We start from the raw sequence: 17,207 nt of genomic DNA, 5'->3' as shown, positions 1-17,207 counted from the left end.
CAATTTGATGGAAATCACATTAGTCAGGGGAGGACTGTTACCATGAATGCCATTTAATGCAGTATCATTGACTTAAGTCTCAAATAAGTTTGTTCTCTTTCAGCTGAGCATAACTGCTAACTCTCACGGCCAAGTAACGATCCAGTTCCCTTGGCAAAAATAACCACCATCCTTAAACATCATGAAATGAGATATTCATGATGTACCTCACCCAAATCACAGGACGGGTAGGGACAAAAAGGGTCATTTAATTTAACCTCCTTGCCCAGAGGAAGGACAATTCATTCATCAGCACACACATCCTTGCCTCAGATTTATCTAGCAATTCACATGATGATATACATCAAAGCAGAGAGCATAGACCATAAAAATGAGTAACTCCAAAAGACTCATGCAAGCTAGTCAAGCCACACACTTCAGGGATAGACAAAAAAAGCTGTGTGTTACCTGCAACGTCTGTCCCAGAGACTTCTTTGTCTAGTTCCTCAGACTTCTTTCCCCTCCCAGCAGTTTACAGAATCTCTTGCACTTTCTAACTCAGTATAAAAAAAGATGCAACCTAGTGTACCATAGGAGATCCTATGGTACAAAAAGTATTTTTAAACATACTTTTTAAACATACTTGAATACTGAAAATGCCATTTGTTAAGATGCAACATTTAGTATCTTCTTTGCTGATGAACAGTCAAGTCAGACTGCACTCTGAACAAGACAGAGAAGGCTGCTCTAATTTAGGCAACAACCCAGAAACAGGTGTTGATGACTAGCTGTATGCAGAAACAAAAGCATAATGACTAGCCTCTTCTTGTCCATGAAACCTTTTGTAAGTAGTAGGACAAACTGTAACCTATTTAAATCTATTTGTTTCCACTATTCATTTGAGTAACAAAGGAGAAAGCATTTAAACAATCAGAATTCCACATGATCATAGACTTTTTTGGGGGGAGAGGGATCATATAGCTCTTCCATTACTGCCAGGAATATTTCATTCTTCTGGAATTTTATTGCCTTTGCGCTACATTTTGTTAGTTTTCATATCCTCCTTCCACTCTTGTCTACCATCTTCATATAAAGCACAGTTCTTACAGGGATTTTTGCTGAAAGATGTAGCAATGACCACTAGCAACATTATTTAGAAACGAAACCATGAGGCCAATCCACATAGATTGGATCTATCGATGACTCTTGGCTAGTAAAGCTAAAAAATGGAACCTACATCTATAGAGGCAAAATACCTCACTTCCAAACACAAGGGGCAAGCAACAAGAAATGGTCATTACCAGCAAAAACACTTGTGAGCTTCCTGGCGTATCTGGTCACTGCTAGATCAGGGTGCTGGACTACATGGACCTTGTCTGATCCATTGAGAAAACTCTTTTTATATCACCACCACCACACTGCTATGGTGACCTCTGAAGGCAAGAAGTGCCTTATATTGTGTTGCTGCTGCTGCTGTTATTATCATCATTACTGTACCTGCCTTTTCTCCTGTTGGGACTCAAGGTGGCTTACAACTAGAATAAAGGTAAAGGGACCCCTGACCATTAGGTCCAGTCGTTACCGACTCTGGGGTTGCGGCGCTCATCTCGCTTTATTGGCCGAGGGAGTCGGCGTACAGCTTCCGGGTCATGTGGCCAACATGACTAAGCCGCTTCTGGCGAACCAGAGCAGCGCACAGAAACACCGTTTACCTTCCCGCCGGAGCGGTACCTATTTATCTACTTGGACTTTGATGTGCTTTTGAACTGCTAGGTTGGCAGGAGCAGGGACCGAGCAACAGGAGCTCACCCCATCGCGGGGATTCGAACCGCCAACCTTCTGATCGGCAAGTCCTAGGCTCTGTGGTTTAACCCACAGCGCCACCCGTGTCCCTACAACTAGAATAGAAACAGCTTAAAAACATGTTAAAAAGCAATCAATTAAACATGCACAGGATTGCACTGTAAAACATTATTTTAGACATGGGAGGGAAAAGGACATTTAAAAGAAGTACATATACTCCTTTCTCTGGTGAAAACCAGCTTCTGTAATAACCTTGTGCCTTAACTCAGTTGGTCCCTTGAATAACCTTTCACATTAAACCTTAACTGGTGACTTAAATTATCTTAAATATAAACTCACACTCCACAGTGAGTATCCTGAATATCAATTCAAACTGAGGATGAAAAATGAAAACAAAAATATTTAAAAATAAGCATTTAATTCTAGATTTGGAAAGGGCTACAAACGATGGATATATATGTATATATGTAAATGGCTCTTACAAACAACAAAACTGATTTCTAGTGATACATAACTTGGATGAAAAATATCTACCCTAACCAAGAAACAAATGTGTCTTCTTAAGAGACTCTTTTTTCCTTCATGGCTTGTCTTACAAGCTCCATGTCTTCCTTTAACAACTGCTGCAACATCAGTTTGCTTTGCCCTTCAGGATTTCCACAGAAAATGCTTTTTATGGCATGAAGGACTGCCATTGCTCTATCAACAATGTCCTCACCAACTTTTTTATTGGCCGAATTCTGTGCATATGCAGTTAGGTGGGGACTAAAACCATATAGCAAGTTAATGAATGCTTTTAACTTCCCCATTTCCACTTGTGCCTCTTCTGCCTTTTCTGCTACAGACTCAGATGGAGATGCAGGCAACTGGACTGCTACTGTCGATACAGGCACAGTTTCTGATGGCAAGGGAGGAAGTACCACTTCCACCTTCTTCTCTGTCTCCACCCACTCCTGGCCCGAGGGAGGACCCTGCGCTTCCACCTTCTTTTCAGGCTCTGTGTGAGGAATCACCACTGTCACTTTTTCAGACTCTGTGTGAGGAATCACCACTGGCACGTTCTCAGACTCTGTGTGAGGAAACACCACTGTCACCTTCTCGGACTCTGAGGGAGGAATCACCACTGTCACATTCTCAGCCTCCATGGAAGGAATCACCACTGTCACGTTCTCGGACCCTGTGGAAGGAATCACTACTTCCATCACCTCCTCTGCTTTTCCCTTTCCCAACCTCTTCTCTGCTTCACCCGCTAGTTCCAGAGCACTTTTTAGGTAGCTCTCTGCTTTTCCAAGATAGGTATTGAGAGCTGGATCTTCTATAACTGCGCTAGGTGCATTCTTAATGGTTTCAATGAGTCTGTCAATCAACTCCAAGATTTCTGCACTTACAGACTTCTCTGGGGATTGTGTCACAGAAGTTTCACTGTGTTTTGGTTCATTACTGGTATGAGTTAGTTTCACATGCATTTTTCTCACGTTCCTTAGAGACTCCACCAGACTTGCCAAAGCTCCATTTGTTAGCTGATCAAAAGTCATAGCTTTTTGCGTGGTAGTATCAGTTTCCAACAAAAATGACACACTGACCAGTGATTGATCTGGAGTAGTTTCAGCAGAATTAAATACACTTGTCTCAGTTTGTTCTTCAGTATTTCCTTCCGGAGTGACAATATCAGAATGTAAAACGACTGATGCACCTGCGTCATTTCGGAGGTCCCAAAATGCTGTTGAGGTAGTTGGGGTATTTTCACTGATCAGGGCAACTGTTTCCAACGACTCTACTTGTATTCCCTCAGTCTTTGGATTCAGGTTTAGCAAAACGGTGCCCACTGCTTCAGATGGAGAAGGCTCTGGGTGGGAAGGCTCTGGGTGGGATATTACGATAGTTGCTGTTTCTGTTGGTTTTGGTGTTTGTGCTTGCGCTGATGCTGTTGGAATATTTTTCACCATATCTTGCAAAAGGCCTACAAGGTTATTCAAAGTCTTCTCTTCTTCGTTTGTTGTTTCCACTTCAAATATATGAGAAGGTTCTGTAAAGCAGAAAATGAGGTCATGTAAACCACAAATGGACCCATCTCTTGCTCACTTTCTCCTACTCTATAAGTGCAACAGTTTCTAAGGCCCACTCTACACTGCAGCAAACCACAACCCATGTGTTGCACAGCGTTGGGTCATAGGTCTTGTTCTGCCTAGAACTGATGTTCCTTGTTTTAGAACATGGAAACAGAGACAACGATCCATTTCTCTAGTGACTGGCTTCTCTGAAATGGACCTTTCAAAATGATTCTGTAGCAAGGATTTTCAAAGGTGTTGTGGAAAAGTAAAAGATGAGTGCTTACCTAGAGCTTGAAGATTGTCTGCTGTCTCTGATGAAATCTGCACAGTCATAGTTGGGTTCAGAGCGATCTGCAAAATAAGTAAGAACCCTAGTCATCCCCAGATGACTGTTACTTCACTGCAACAGCAAGATTTCCCATCATTTGGCATATGTCCAAATAAGCCCCATGTGCCAGGGTGTAATTGATATCAACATATTTAACACAGGAAGAAAATAAAAACTATGGCCAGGTGTCAGGATCCTGCCCAATTAAAACCCCAGGGAGACTTCCTCGGAGGGTGAGGCATGGCACCTTGTGGAAAATCTCACCACAGCTGGGAGAATGGAAGAGCCCTCAACAGCCCCAAGACAATCTGAATTACCTTGCCTCACAGACACCTTGCCTTCCTTCACTCCCAGACAACCTCTTTGCCACATCCTGAACTAGGGTTCCCAGGAAAAAGAGATGTCAGGGCTCTGGGACCATATAACACTGGTCAGGGCTCCTGCACTTTTCATAGTTGCATAGAAGTGGGAATTACAGCAGGTGCAGCTTCTCATAAAATGGCAAAATAAATTACAACAGTTTTGTACTAGTGAGCACCAGGGCCTGTTCTCCTTTTTTTGGTTCACTTTAGGTGCTTCCCCCGACCCCACCAGCTTTTTCTTGCTGTAATGGACAAAGTCAGAGTTTTGCATTGAGCCCAGAAAAAAAGGACAAAGTGAAGCTGACAGTGTAATGTCAACCCATCAGCTGGTCCCAGACAAAACCCTGAGAGATGAATTTGAGATGACTTGAAGTTTCCAGAAAGTCTTCATGGACAGACCAAAGCCATTTCCCCAAATACTAAAATTAATGTTACCTGCATTTCTTTAATATTGTCAAAAGTATGATGCACACCTAAAAAAAAGAAAAAGAAAATTAAACACCAGAGTTCTCACCACATTTTGATTAATTTTACAATGCTGATACTCTCAAAGAAGCCAAACACATCATTTTTAATATGTGGTCCAAAGTCTTTGGGATGTTGTTGTTGTTATTTTTTTTTTAATATCCCCCTCTCCCACTCAAAGGAGCCAGGGTAGCAAACACACAAATGATAATTTAAAAAACAACAACACCCCAATAGAAAGGCAGACTGGAAGTGACCTTCATTTAAAAGGCTTGTAGAGACATATTAACAACCAACAATTTTGCTGTTCTACCTTAGTTTGCAGATTGCTTCTCACACATCAAGCATTCACAAAACCCATTAAGAAGCTACTTAAAATGGCAACCAACAGTGACATCATCATACACAATGGCTGAGTACTGGCAAGGTCTACCTTACATTGTTATGAAGAAGACAAATACACTGGTACCTCAGGTTACATACGCTTCAGGTTACATACGCTTCAGATTACAGACTCTGCTAACCCAGAAACAGTACCTTGGGTTAAGAACTTTGCTTCAGGATGAGAACAGAAATTGTGCTCCGGCAGCACGGCGGCAGCAGGAGACCCCATTAGCTAAAGTGGTGCTTCAGGTTAAGAACAGTTTCAGGTTAAGAACGGACCTCCGGAACGAATTAAGTACTTAACCCGAGGTACCGCTGTATGTTAAATTTTCTTTTCTTTTTTTAAATTTCTCTTTATTAATTTTCATACACACATATACACACGTGTATGTTAAATTTTCAAAGATGGAAAAGGATATTTGAAGTAAAACAGGAAGGGCAGGACAAAAATATGGCTTGCTTTTACTACAAAGATTTTTCAAATGGAGAGATACCAAGAGAGAATCAAGGAGATGGACTAGAATTTTATTCAACATTTCAAAACAATTACTGAACAATATTGCCAAAAGAAACTTTAGAAAATAATTTTAATATATGAATTGATTACACAGATATTGTGGTTTGATGTCCAGCTACGTTCTGAATCTTTCTGTGATGGCCTGGGATTCCGAGTCTGAGAGCGAACGGGAGGAATCCCAGCCGGCACAGGAGTCCCTGCCTCCAGGGCCGGCTGAACTGGGGCAAGGCCTAGATGCTGAGGAGCCTGCACCTGTGCCAGATCCTCAAGAGCAGGCACCAGGTGAAACCATTCTGGCCCCAGAGGTGCTGGAGGACTCAGTGTCTACAGGTGAGCCTCCCCCGGGGCCCAGTAACCCTTCGGCCTCTCCTGAACTGCAGAGGCTTAGGGCAGAGAGGCGAAGGGAACTGGTGTCTCCCAGGAGGAGTGCTCGCCTTAAGGCCAAGAGAGGCGGGGCTTCTGGGGGCCGGGACCGCCCCCGGCCTTAGAAGAAGATAAAGGTCAGGCAGCCCGGTCCCAGGTTGCGGGAGCAACGTCATTGTGGAGTACCTGCTTTATCCAGTCCTAGATCTGCACTCCCAGTGTGCCTGTTCCTCGCCCGGCTTCCTGTTTCTGACTTTCCGGTGTTCCTGTTCCTCGCCTGGATTCCTGCTTCTGCCCTACCAGTGTTCCTGTTCCTCGCCTGGACTCCTGCTTCTGCCCTACCAGTGTTCCTGTTCCTCGCCTGGCTACCTGCTTCTGCCCTACCAGCGTTCCTGTTTCCCCGCCCGGCTCCCTGTCTCGGACCTCGCATCTCATCTAGTGATCGTCTACCCTGCTAGAGACTCTGGACTGAACTTGGGCTACGGTAATAGTACCTTTCCCCCCCTGGGACCAGCACACTTTCTTTATAATTATTAATTACCCCACCCTATTAGGCTGGGCTGCCCCAGCCACTCTGGGTGGCTTCCAACTCATATAAATACTTAATATAACATCAAACATTAAAAACTTCCCGATACAGGGCTGCCTTCTGATGTCTTCTAAAAGTTGTGTAGTTCTTTATCTCCCTCCATAGAGAGGATGTCACTACTGAGAAGGCCCTCTGCCTGGCTCCCTGTAACTTCACTTCTTGTAGAGAGGGAACTGCCAGAAGGCTCTCAGAGGTAGACCTCAGTGTCCAGGCTGAACGATGGGGGTGCAGATGCTCCTTCAAGTATACAAGGCTTTAACACTTTGAATTGTGCTCAGAAATGTACTGGGAGCCAGTGTAGATCATTTAGGACCAGTGTTATATGGTCCCAATGGCTACTCCCAGTCACCAGTTTAGCTGCTGCATTCTAGATTAGTTGTAGTTTCTGAGTCACCTTCAAAGGTAGCCGCACGTACAGCGCATTGCAGTAGTCAGATAACCAGAGCATGTACCACTCTGGCGAGACAGTGCACAGGCCGGTAGGGTCTCAGCTGGCATACCAGATGGAACTGGTAGATAGCTGCCCTCGACAAAGAATTGACCTGCGCCTCCATGGACAGCTATGAGTCCCAGGCTGTGCACCTGGTCCTTCAGGGGCACAGTTACCCCATTCAGGGCCAGGGAGTCCCCCACCCCTATCCCCCCTAAAACAGTACTCTGTCTTGTCTGGATTCATCCTCAATCCGTTAACCACCATCCATCCTGCAACAGCCTCCAAACACTCACACATACACATCCTGGTGACACATACAAACATGGTGAACATATTCAGCATGCACAAAATTATACAAGGGTATTTAGAACTTTGAAAGGTAATGAAATATGCTCAAAAGTTTTAGGCCAATGAAAGCAAAATAGGTATCAAATCTAGATTATTTTGTTTGTGAAGTTCATAAAATACTATCAGTGAAGAAAAAGAAAACTGCTTCTTGCCTCCATCTCTCTCACACACATATGCACGTCAGTGAAGAAGGGAAAAGATGGGGGAAGGGGAGAGTTATATCCAACCAAATCATACTCTTGAGTAGGTCTACTCCGAGTATACTTTGGTAGGCTAAGGCCCAGTTTCCATCACAGATAGCAGAAACATTGAGCCTCTGAATGGAGTGTTTATTGGTGCAAATGTTCCTGTTTCCTTCTCTAATGTGAACAGTAAGTTAGTAGGTTCCTATTTATTCTACTCTGGGAGGAAAATATCTGGATTGCAATATGGATGAGAATTTTAGGAACAGATTCTCAGAAGTAGAAAATTCTAATCTTCCCCAAAGAAAATTATGCTCTTGATTTTAAGTGTATGTGCAACTGATTTACTAATTTTTTTGGGGGGGGGGATTTATAGCAGTGTACAATTATTAAAATGCAATAAATAAAACATAAAACTAGCTTTTCAAAAGAAATCTGACACTACCCATGTCTAGACTCTAGACAATGCTCTAAATTTCTCAGTGAATGGAAAACAGACAGACTGCTTAGCATCTCTAACATAACACCGTAAGAATAAATAGAAAGCCCAAATGGATAAAAAGAAAGTTCAAGCAGAGCATTTGTATCTTTAAAAGGTATCATTAAAAGAGTTAGCTGATTAGTAATGCTGGAACCAGGTCAACTTACACACACACACAAACAAATTTAGAAAACAGGAAGTCTCTGGTGGCTGCCTTGTATTTTGCTGCCTCTGGGGGACAAATGCAAACGAAAGAAAGAGAAGATGACCTGGGTTGTCAAGAAAATTGATTGGTACTTAGCTGTCATCTTTGAAAATTCCTCACAAACTGCTATGGAATAAAAAATAATGTTGGATGAACAGCCTGATCGGCTGCAACTTGACATTCAACCTTCCTGTCCATCTTTCTAGTCTAGAAAGTCAGTTTATACGCTGAAAGGGGAGGCAAATTCTTTTTTAAAAAGTCTTAAATTAACAAATGTCAAAAAAGTCAAAAAATATATAGACAGTATCTATTTATCTATATGCAGAACTGAATGTATAGTATAACCAACCAATTTCACCAAGTTTGAGTACGTACTAGAATAGGAAGACAGAGGGAGTTCCCCCCTTTTTTAAAAAAGGTTAAAGAAAGGGATTCCTCAGTTTTTTTGTATTTCCCCCTTTCCCTTTACTGTACTTCACTTTCCATCTTATATGCTGGAAGCTGCCCAGAGTGGCTGGGGCAACCCAGTCAGATGGGCAGGGTACAAATAATAACATTATTGTTGCTGTTGTTGTTAAGGCTCTTGACCACTACCTAACAATAGTCAAACCAACCAATTTCAAACACTAGGGCATATAGAGAGGCTTTTTCCTACTGTAGGTCCACAGTTATGGTACTTCTTTGGAGACTCTTGTATCTATTCTGGCTTAAGCATCTTTCAATAGTAGGAAAACTTTAGAGCTGCTATGGAAGCAGACATATTTGGCATCTGGTGTAAAGCTTATTAGCTACAATTCATAAAGGTGAAGAGCTGAAAAATACTTAAAAGAAAACTTAAGCCCAGAACTGGACTGTGACTTCATACACGCCATACATTTATAGCACATGACTTCCTCCAAAGAATCCTGGGAGCTGCAGTTTACCTATCACAAAGCTAAAATTCCCAGCATCCTTAGCAAACTACAGTTCCCAGGAGTCTTTAGAGAAATTAGTGATCTGTTTTCCATTAATTAAATGATGTGAACCATCTCCTCTACTATAAGCCTGCTTGCTCTTGAATATGAAGGAGAGGCTCTTCTCCTCACCCCTTGAACATCTGAATTGTGTTTTACTAACACACAGGGGGAAGGCCTTCTCTGCTGCAATATTGTGAAAACCTACTTTCTTTCAAGATGAATTTAGATTGCCAAATGGATGACTGTTTACGCTCCCTGAAATTTTTGAAAATGTTTATATTCTGCCTCTGTCTCTCTTAATCACTTGCTTTTTGCCGATTGGTAAGGTGGTTTGCAACACAAAAAGTGTTTCATTTAAGTAACAACAGGAAGGCAAAGGTATATATGCTCTTAAGAGTAATTGGTACCAATGACTATACTTGATCACAGTCACCCTATTGATGTGGCTCCTTCTGTTAAACTTTTTTGCAGCACTCTGAAGCAAATAACTAGTAGTCCATAAATTCTAGGAGGTGGCAATGATACTATATGGTGTTAATAACACACACACACAAAATCTTCTGCAATACCTGGGTGGAAATCAAAGGCAGGCTAGTTATCTCTGATATAGGTACCACGGAAAGAGGCTTACTTCTTTAGAAGAAGCCTGCATACATAATACTGATTGACAACATATGTTTAAAAATGTAAAATAATTCCAGCGCAGGAATGATAGCTAGCATTTATATAAGTGGAAATCCAATGCCCAACACTCTCTTGAGAGAACTGCATACTCACATTAATTGGGCATTGGGTTCCCACTTATATAAATGCTAACTATCATTCCTGCCCTTTTCTAGGCCTTTTAAGGTGGTCAAGATTATTCAGGAGAATTATGGATATTGTTGGCATCTGTCTGTCTTCAGAGACAATGGAGCGCGCCTCCAGGGGTGAAGTCAAACCACTGTGTTGGGTGCACTGAAGTGACTTCCTCAGGGCGCAAGCCTGAGCAGTGTGTATGGAGGTCCTGGGCTGCCCAGACAACAAGACCCCGCTCTCAGTCTCGCTGATGTGGTCCAAAGGAAAGCAATACATTTGGCACCAGCTTGGCTACAGGAGTTGCTGGAAGGAGGCATACAAGGTTCATCAGCCTGGGAAGGTAGCTTATCTAGCAGAAGGAATACTAAACCTTTGCTGCTTTTTGGGTCACCTTCGGGAGATGAAAAGGCTAAGGAGTAAACCTTTCACAAATCCAGAGTGGCAACCCAAGGGAGGCTGGATGGTGTTTCGTTCGCTTCCTTCCAGCAACGGTTGCAGCAGAGTTGATGCCAAATGTATTGCTCTGCTTTCCTTTGGACTACATAAGTGAGGCAGAGAGGGATCTTGTTGTTTGGACAGCCCAGGACCTCCACACACACTGCCCAGGCTTGTGCCTCGAGGATATCACTTCAGTGCTACTATCACAGTGGTTTGACTTCACCTCCGGAGGTGCACTCCATTTTATCTCGAGACAGATGGATGCCGACAATATATACGTCCACCGTCCACCTGTAGCGTTATGAGGCTTTGAGCAGCACATCAGAAAGTGAAATCATTTCCAGAGGAGTAACCCTGCTCATCTTTTTCGGGGGAATAAAAACAGAGCAGCAAGTCTTGTGGCATCTTAAAAACTAATACCTCGTGATTAATAATAAAGGGTTGCAATAGCCAAGGAGCAGACCCACTGAAGCTAATGATAGGTCCCTTCTGCGGACTAGAATCTGATATAATAACAACTATCAGACTTTAAGGTGCCACAATCCTCGTTGTGGCTATTAACCCCATCCAGGCAGCCCCTCGAGTCAGCAGGAGCAGGCCATACTCAGGGGCTCCAGGTGAGGGGGCCGATTTGGGGGCGCCCCTTCCCTCTTCAGGGTGCGGGGGGGGGGAGTCCCCTCCATGCTTGGCCAGAGAAGCAGCGAGCGAAGGCGGCGCTCGCCATTGCCTCAACTCACTCACGCTGGGCCGGTGCTCCCGGCAGCAGGAAGCCGAGGAGGAGGGCCCGCAGCAGAAGCGGCGGCGGGAGGAGGAGCCAGGGCCGCCGCCGCCGCCCCACCATTCTCCCAACAGGCGCGCGGCTGCTAGGCCTCCGGGCGTGCGCTTCTTATGGCGGGAGGCGGCGGCGGGAACCCCAGAGCAACCGTCGCCCGTTCGCCCGCCCCTCCCCCCTCCTCCTCGAGCGAAGGGAAGGAACCCGCCGAGCCCGGCGGCGCGGGCTCTTCTTTGTTTCCCCCTCAGCGGCCTTCCTTCCCCTCAGAGAACCCAAATATCTCGTCTCCCAAGAGGCCGAGAAGGAGCGGGGCTCCTGTGCGCTCCCCTACAGACACCTCCTCCTCACGGACACCCCACCACCGTCGCCCGCCCTTTTAAGAGGGCCTTTTTATACCGCAGGAGGAGGGTGGCTCCCCAGATGTTTGCTGGTGGGAGTCCGAACACCTGGAAGGCCTCGCACGTTCCCCACCCCCGGCCCTGATAAGGCGGAGGGGAGGGAATTTCGCCCTCCCTCCAGTTGACTTAATTGGCCACACACGTGCAAAACACTGCCTCCGTTGTGCCCTCTCAATAATTATTCCTCCCCAACCTGGTACCCTTCAGATGTTGTTGGATTCTAACTCCCACCTGACCACCATTGGCCCTGGTGGCAGGAACTGGCAGGGCCAGTTGGGAGTCCCATCACCTGGAAGATGCCATGGGTTGGCTAATCTTCACTCTACGCCACCCGTTCTGGTACATATTTCCTCATGCACAACACTGTCTTGTCATGCTTCCACTGATCTGGTGCTCTCCAGATGTTTTGGACTGGAACGTCCATCATCCCTGACTCTTGGCCATACTTGCCGAGGCTAATAGGAATTGGAAGTAAAGAAACATGTGGAGGGCATCATGCTGGGGAAGGCTGTGCAGGAGGGCATTATACCCCCAGCCTCTCACTCTGACTGCCATCTTTTATTTCACCTCTATTCCTGTCTCCCCAAACACAAGCAGCCGTTGCACAAACCCCCTTTCTTCCATCCCTCCTCTCATACAACCAACCCATCTCACCCACCCCTTCATTCAAGATCTCCCTTCCAAGGCTACCCCCTTCATTACACTGCCCGCCCCCTTCCCATTTCCCCCCTCTTATGTCCCCCCTTGTTCCCCAGAGCCCCCTTCCTCACATTCAGAAGGATTAGCCATATTCCTATCCATTGCAGCATCATTTGCGCAACTGGCCTGGCTGAAGTGGTTGCTAGCAGTCCAGGACGTTGCTTTCAAGGTAGGTGAAGTTTATTGCACAGGTTCACATTGTTTCAGGGCAAAGTCGTGCATTTTGAGTATGGTAGTAGTTTATCAGACTTCTAGGTGATTTTCAATACCATCAACCAGTAGCCTTGTGAACTAGTTGGCTAGTACCATTTACGGCTGTTCAGATTGGTTTTAGGTGGGGGTTGGAGGTCTGCTGCTCTGATCTATAGCACCTGTAAAGTAGGGCTCCATCTTGTCCTCTACACTGTTCTAACATCTACATTAATGTGCTAAGATTTGGAATGTCACCAACATGCCTGTGACACACAATTCTGTTTCCTCTTGTTCAGGTTGATGCTCTCAACAGGTTCTTGAATCAATAATGGGCTGGATGAAGGCCAATACACTGAGTTTAAGCCAGGCAAGAAGCTCCCAGGCCAGACAACTATAGATATATGAATTTGACATATTATGGATGAGGCTGCATTCCCTGAAGTAGAGATGGGGAACCTCAAGCCTATGGAACTGAATGCAGCCCTCTAACTTATATTGTCTATGGTTTCAGTGACTTTGTTTTGATGCTGCTTTTGACTTCGAAAAGAACATTGTTGTTTTGCAATCTGCCCCTTCCTGGCCCTGCGTGGTTCTGAATGCCTTTGTCTTGCTGGAATTTCCTTGAATTGTTATAACAACTTCTTGTCTTGATGGAGTGGTCTGTGGGTCTACAAACCTGACTGTGCAAAGTTAACATTGCTCCATCTACACTTGCCTACAGGCCTGCCCAACCCTATCCCACACCCCAGCCCAATTGAAAAATTACAGATTCTTGCTTTAAAACATCAGGTTTGTAGCATGGGTGTGCTCTTGCTAATCCACCTTTGCTGACAGATGCCCTGGTGTCTTCTGTAGCTCATAGAATATTTTAAGAGCTTGAGCTAGAATGACAGCTGCAAACCTTATTGGAGAAAGAAAACCTGGCTTGTTATTCATACTCCTGATAGCATCCATCTTAGATTACTGCAATGCCTTCTACCTGGAGCTGCCTTTGAAGGCTGTTTGGAAACTTCATTTGGTTCAAATTCCAGCAGCTAGGCTAACTTGCACAAGGGCATATTCACCAGCTGCCACTTTGCTTCTGGGCACAGTTCAAAGTGCTTGTCTTGTTAAACCTAGGGCTGCCATATGTCCGGATTTTCCCATACATTACCATAATTTCAGAGGGGGGCATGCTTTGTCCTGGATCTTAGGTAAGGTAATCAAAAAAAGAAGTTGTTTTTTGCGTTTTTGTAAAAAAAAAGTTCAACAACTTGTCCTGGTTTTTACTTTTTGAAATATGGCAACCCTAGTTAAACCCTGAGTAGCCTAGCAGCATTTCCCACAAGATATGAAGATCTTTAGGTCAGGGTGGGAGCGCTCTACCTTATGCAGCATGGTGGGTGGCAACATAGAGGCGGATGGTGTCAGTTCACCTTACATGGCTTCTAGGTTACATACAGCTGATCATTTTACTCTCTCTTATAGTTGCTGATAACACTAGTCTCTTTTGGATTTTATTCAGTTTTTTATCATTTCAAAATTATGTTAAGACTCTTACAGTGGCTTCAACTAAGAGACAGGATAGAAATATTTCCCCAAACAATATTAAACATAATTTCCTTTGGGTTATCCTTATAATTCTATAGTTTCATGTGTAATATTTTGACTACAACTGAAATAATGACAGCTTTCAAATTATGCTCTTCAATAACAGTTTTTATTAAAGAATGCCTTCATAAAATATAGAAAATAGTGTAATATTCAAAATTAACTGGGACTGTAAAAATAAGAGGGAAGAAAAAAACCAACTTTAAATGAAGTCTGAATGACACATGCATCTCTGCTAATAAACAAGTGCAGGTATTTCAAGATACTTAGTCTGCAATTCTAAAAACATTAGAAAGTCCTTTAACAAACACAGTGGTATGTTTGAGTAAATATTTGTAGGAGTATGCTATTATAGATTTTTGTTTGATGAAGTATTTAGTGTTATCTTACAAAGCTTTCATTCTTTGTGTAGAAATAATTTGTGTTCTAGACACAATGGTAGCAATGGTAATACTTAAACAAGAACCCTATAACAATAGAAAGTCAAAGCAGCAAACACAACATCAGATCATCCTCCTTGAAAGGCCACTTCCATGTTGATACCAAAGTTGGTGATAAAAACTGAGCTGGTTTGACAGACTTTTCTGAAGTGAGAGTGCTGCCATCACAGAAAGGATGCTGCACCATGAGTACCAGTAAGGGTGACAAGCAGTAGTGGTGCTTGTCTATTATTATTATTATTATTATTATTATTGACACTTAGTTGCTTTTTTTGCCACAGCAACTCAAAGCGACGTACAATATTTTAAGCAAAAAATAAATACATTAAAACCAGCAAAAACAAAAATAAAACGACCCATATTAAAACATACCACCCATGCAAAAAGGCCATGTTAAAAGCTAAAGGCCCGATTAAAAAGCAATGCTTTTGCCTGGTGACTAAATATATGTAATGATGGTGCCAGGCAAGCCTCCCTGGGACAAGCATTCCATAAAAGGAGAGCCACCACTGAAAATGCCCATTCTTGTGTTGCCGCCCTCCAGACCTCCCATGGAGTCACACAAAGAAGGGCCTCAGATGATGACTGAACAATAACCTGGTGCCCTCCATGTTTTAGACCAGTGTTTCCCACATTTGGGTCTCTAGCTGTTTTTGAACTACAATTCCCATCATCCCTGACACTGGTCCTGCTAACTAGGGATGATGGGAATTGTAGTCCAAAAAACAGCTGGAGGCCCAAGTATTGGAAACACTTCCATCAGCTCCAACCAGCATAGTAAAGGCTGCCCTAATACAACAGCAGATAGGAGTACATTCACCAAAAGCAAACCAGGAGACCTCCATACGCCCCACTGAAATGGAAGCTAGAGGATAGTGGTTTATACCCACAAGCTGCTTGTTAAAAGTTAGAAAACGTCATTTGCCCTGAATCTGAAAAGAGCATTATATTAAACCTTCAGATGGAATCAGGAAACTGATATATTTCTTGTCTTTCAGTCCAATTATATCACATTATAATCTTAAGATATTTTGTTTAGAACCCTTAATTTAAAAACACAATTTAAAAATTCTCCTTTAATACAAAAAGGAATATAGATTACACCATGCTCTAATAGAAGTACTTCAATTGGCTGTGCACGTGCACACATGTGCAATATCAAATGCTCCATATCTGAAAATGATCACTACGCTGTACATTTTTTGCTTTTTATGAAAAAAATGTGCAATTGTCATGAAAAGTTGCCCTATGCCACATTATGTTACCCATTCTGTTGCCTCAGTCCAGCTTAGTTTAGAAAACAAGCTCTTCCCTTTATCCTCTTGCAGCAGCCTGAAATGCATTAACAGTTGTGAAAAAGTACATACACTTTCCTTTGAAGTCACTTATGTTCCAGTGGGGGAGGGAGTGCCAAAAAAAGTAAGAAGTATGTGCTTTTAATTCCCTTTGGAATAACAGGGGTTCCTGCAGCAAGGGAGAGAACCACCATTTCCATTTGTATTTCTCACTGAACTTTGGTGTGATCACACTTTTATAAAAAGCTGTTATTTCGCAGTGCTGGTTGTAGAGGCAAAACAGCAGAACCTTATGAAATTGTACAAGGCTTGCAAAACAGTGATCTTCTGATCACTGTTTTCCCCATACCTGCAAAAACAGAAAAGCGGGGGCAGGGAGGAAGACAAGAATGCCTACACCTCTGCAAGTGCTTAATTTGTGCTAACATTTTTCAGAGACTCAATGCCAGATACCATCCTCCTTTAAGACTTGAATTTTGTGGGTACTTGAATCTTTAGTCCTAACAGCTGAAGACTATAAAGCACTTTGCATACTGAAAACTGAGAAAGAGCAGCAGTAATGCAAGTGATCCTGCACTACAGCTTGGGTTCCCAAGCACTGAGGCTAGGCAGAAATATTAGCAGTTGCTTGTCATCTAATCAGTTGGCCCCAGAATCATGGCTGTCACCTCTCTTACTCTCTCTCTCTGTAATGCAAAGTAAATGTTTGAGCTCAAGTGCTGTGTATTTCATGGTTCTTGAAGCTCACTCATGGGGCTTTTAAAAATGCCAACAAACTCCACATGTCCTTGTGGCTTATGTTCTCTTCCTCCGAGCTGACCTTCCCCTGACCTCTCTACAAGACTAGATAAAAGATATGGTCCATAGTCAACTGATCTTTAGGAAGTCTTACAGAAAACCCTTCCCTTGACTTGTTGACTATGCCAGTTCCAGTTAAAATAGCCAGACAGCTCAGCAGACCTCTCCTGATGCACTACTTGTAAAGGAGAATGCTGGAATACCAAAGTCACTTTATGATGACTGAACCATTGAACTTTAAAACAGTTCTACCACTGGAATATGCTGATATTTACAATTAAAAGGGTAACACAGAGACCAACTTAAGAACACTGATACAACCTATTTGGTTCTTTAGAGGT

At 43.4% G+C, this 17,207-nt stretch overlaps 2 protein-coding genes across 7 annotated transcripts in view; one reads left to right on the top strand and one right to left on the bottom strand.

Annotated features, from left to right (window-relative positions):
- Nucleotides 1-2,183: 2,183 nt before the first annotated feature.
- The window catches only part of LOC114584774 (uncharacterized), a 17,341-nt gene continuing 2,317 nt past the window's right edge, over nucleotides 2,184-17,207 (bottom strand). For 2 of the 6 annotated variants that reach the window (XM_077919067.1, XM_028706854.2), the window contains exons 2-4: nucleotides 4,959-4,996; nucleotides 4,118-4,184; nucleotides 2,184-3,808 (exon numbers count right to left, since the gene is read on the bottom strand). In XM_077919067.1, coding sequence (XP_077775193.1) covers nucleotides 2,343-3,808; nucleotides 4,118-4,184; nucleotides 4,959-4,964 — 1,539 coding nt within the window. In that variant the 5' untranslated portion in view covers nucleotides 4,965-4,996 and the 3' untranslated portion in view covers nucleotides 2,184-2,342. Of the gene's footprint in view, nucleotides 3,809-4,117; nucleotides 4,185-4,958; nucleotides 4,997-8,452; nucleotides 10,154-11,102; nucleotides 11,289-11,423; nucleotides 12,113-17,207 lie in introns of those variants that run through there. The other 4 variants (XM_028706853.2, XM_028706852.2, XM_028706857.2 and 1 more) reach the window with 4 other exon arrangements.
- The window catches only part of ANP32A (acidic nuclear phosphoprotein 32 family member A), a 25,506-nt gene continuing 21,355 nt past the window's right edge, over nucleotides 13,057-17,207 (top strand). The window contains exon 1 of the mRNA XM_077919071.1: nucleotides 13,057-13,110. Within this exon, the coding sequence (XP_077775197.1) occupies nucleotides 13,072-13,110 (39 nt within the window). The 5' untranslated portion in view covers nucleotides 13,057-13,071. The remainder of the gene's footprint in view (nucleotides 13,111-17,207) is intronic.

Source organism: Podarcis muralis, chromosome 14 (assembly GCF_964188315.1).
Source record: "Podarcis muralis chromosome 14, rPodMur119.hap1.1, whole genome shotgun sequence".
Taxonomy (NCBI): Eukaryota; Metazoa; Chordata; class Lepidosauria; order Squamata; family Lacertidae; genus Podarcis; species Podarcis muralis.
The sequence above is the reverse complement of the archived record's forward strand: the minus strand, read 5'-3'. Positions and strand labels throughout refer to the sequence as shown.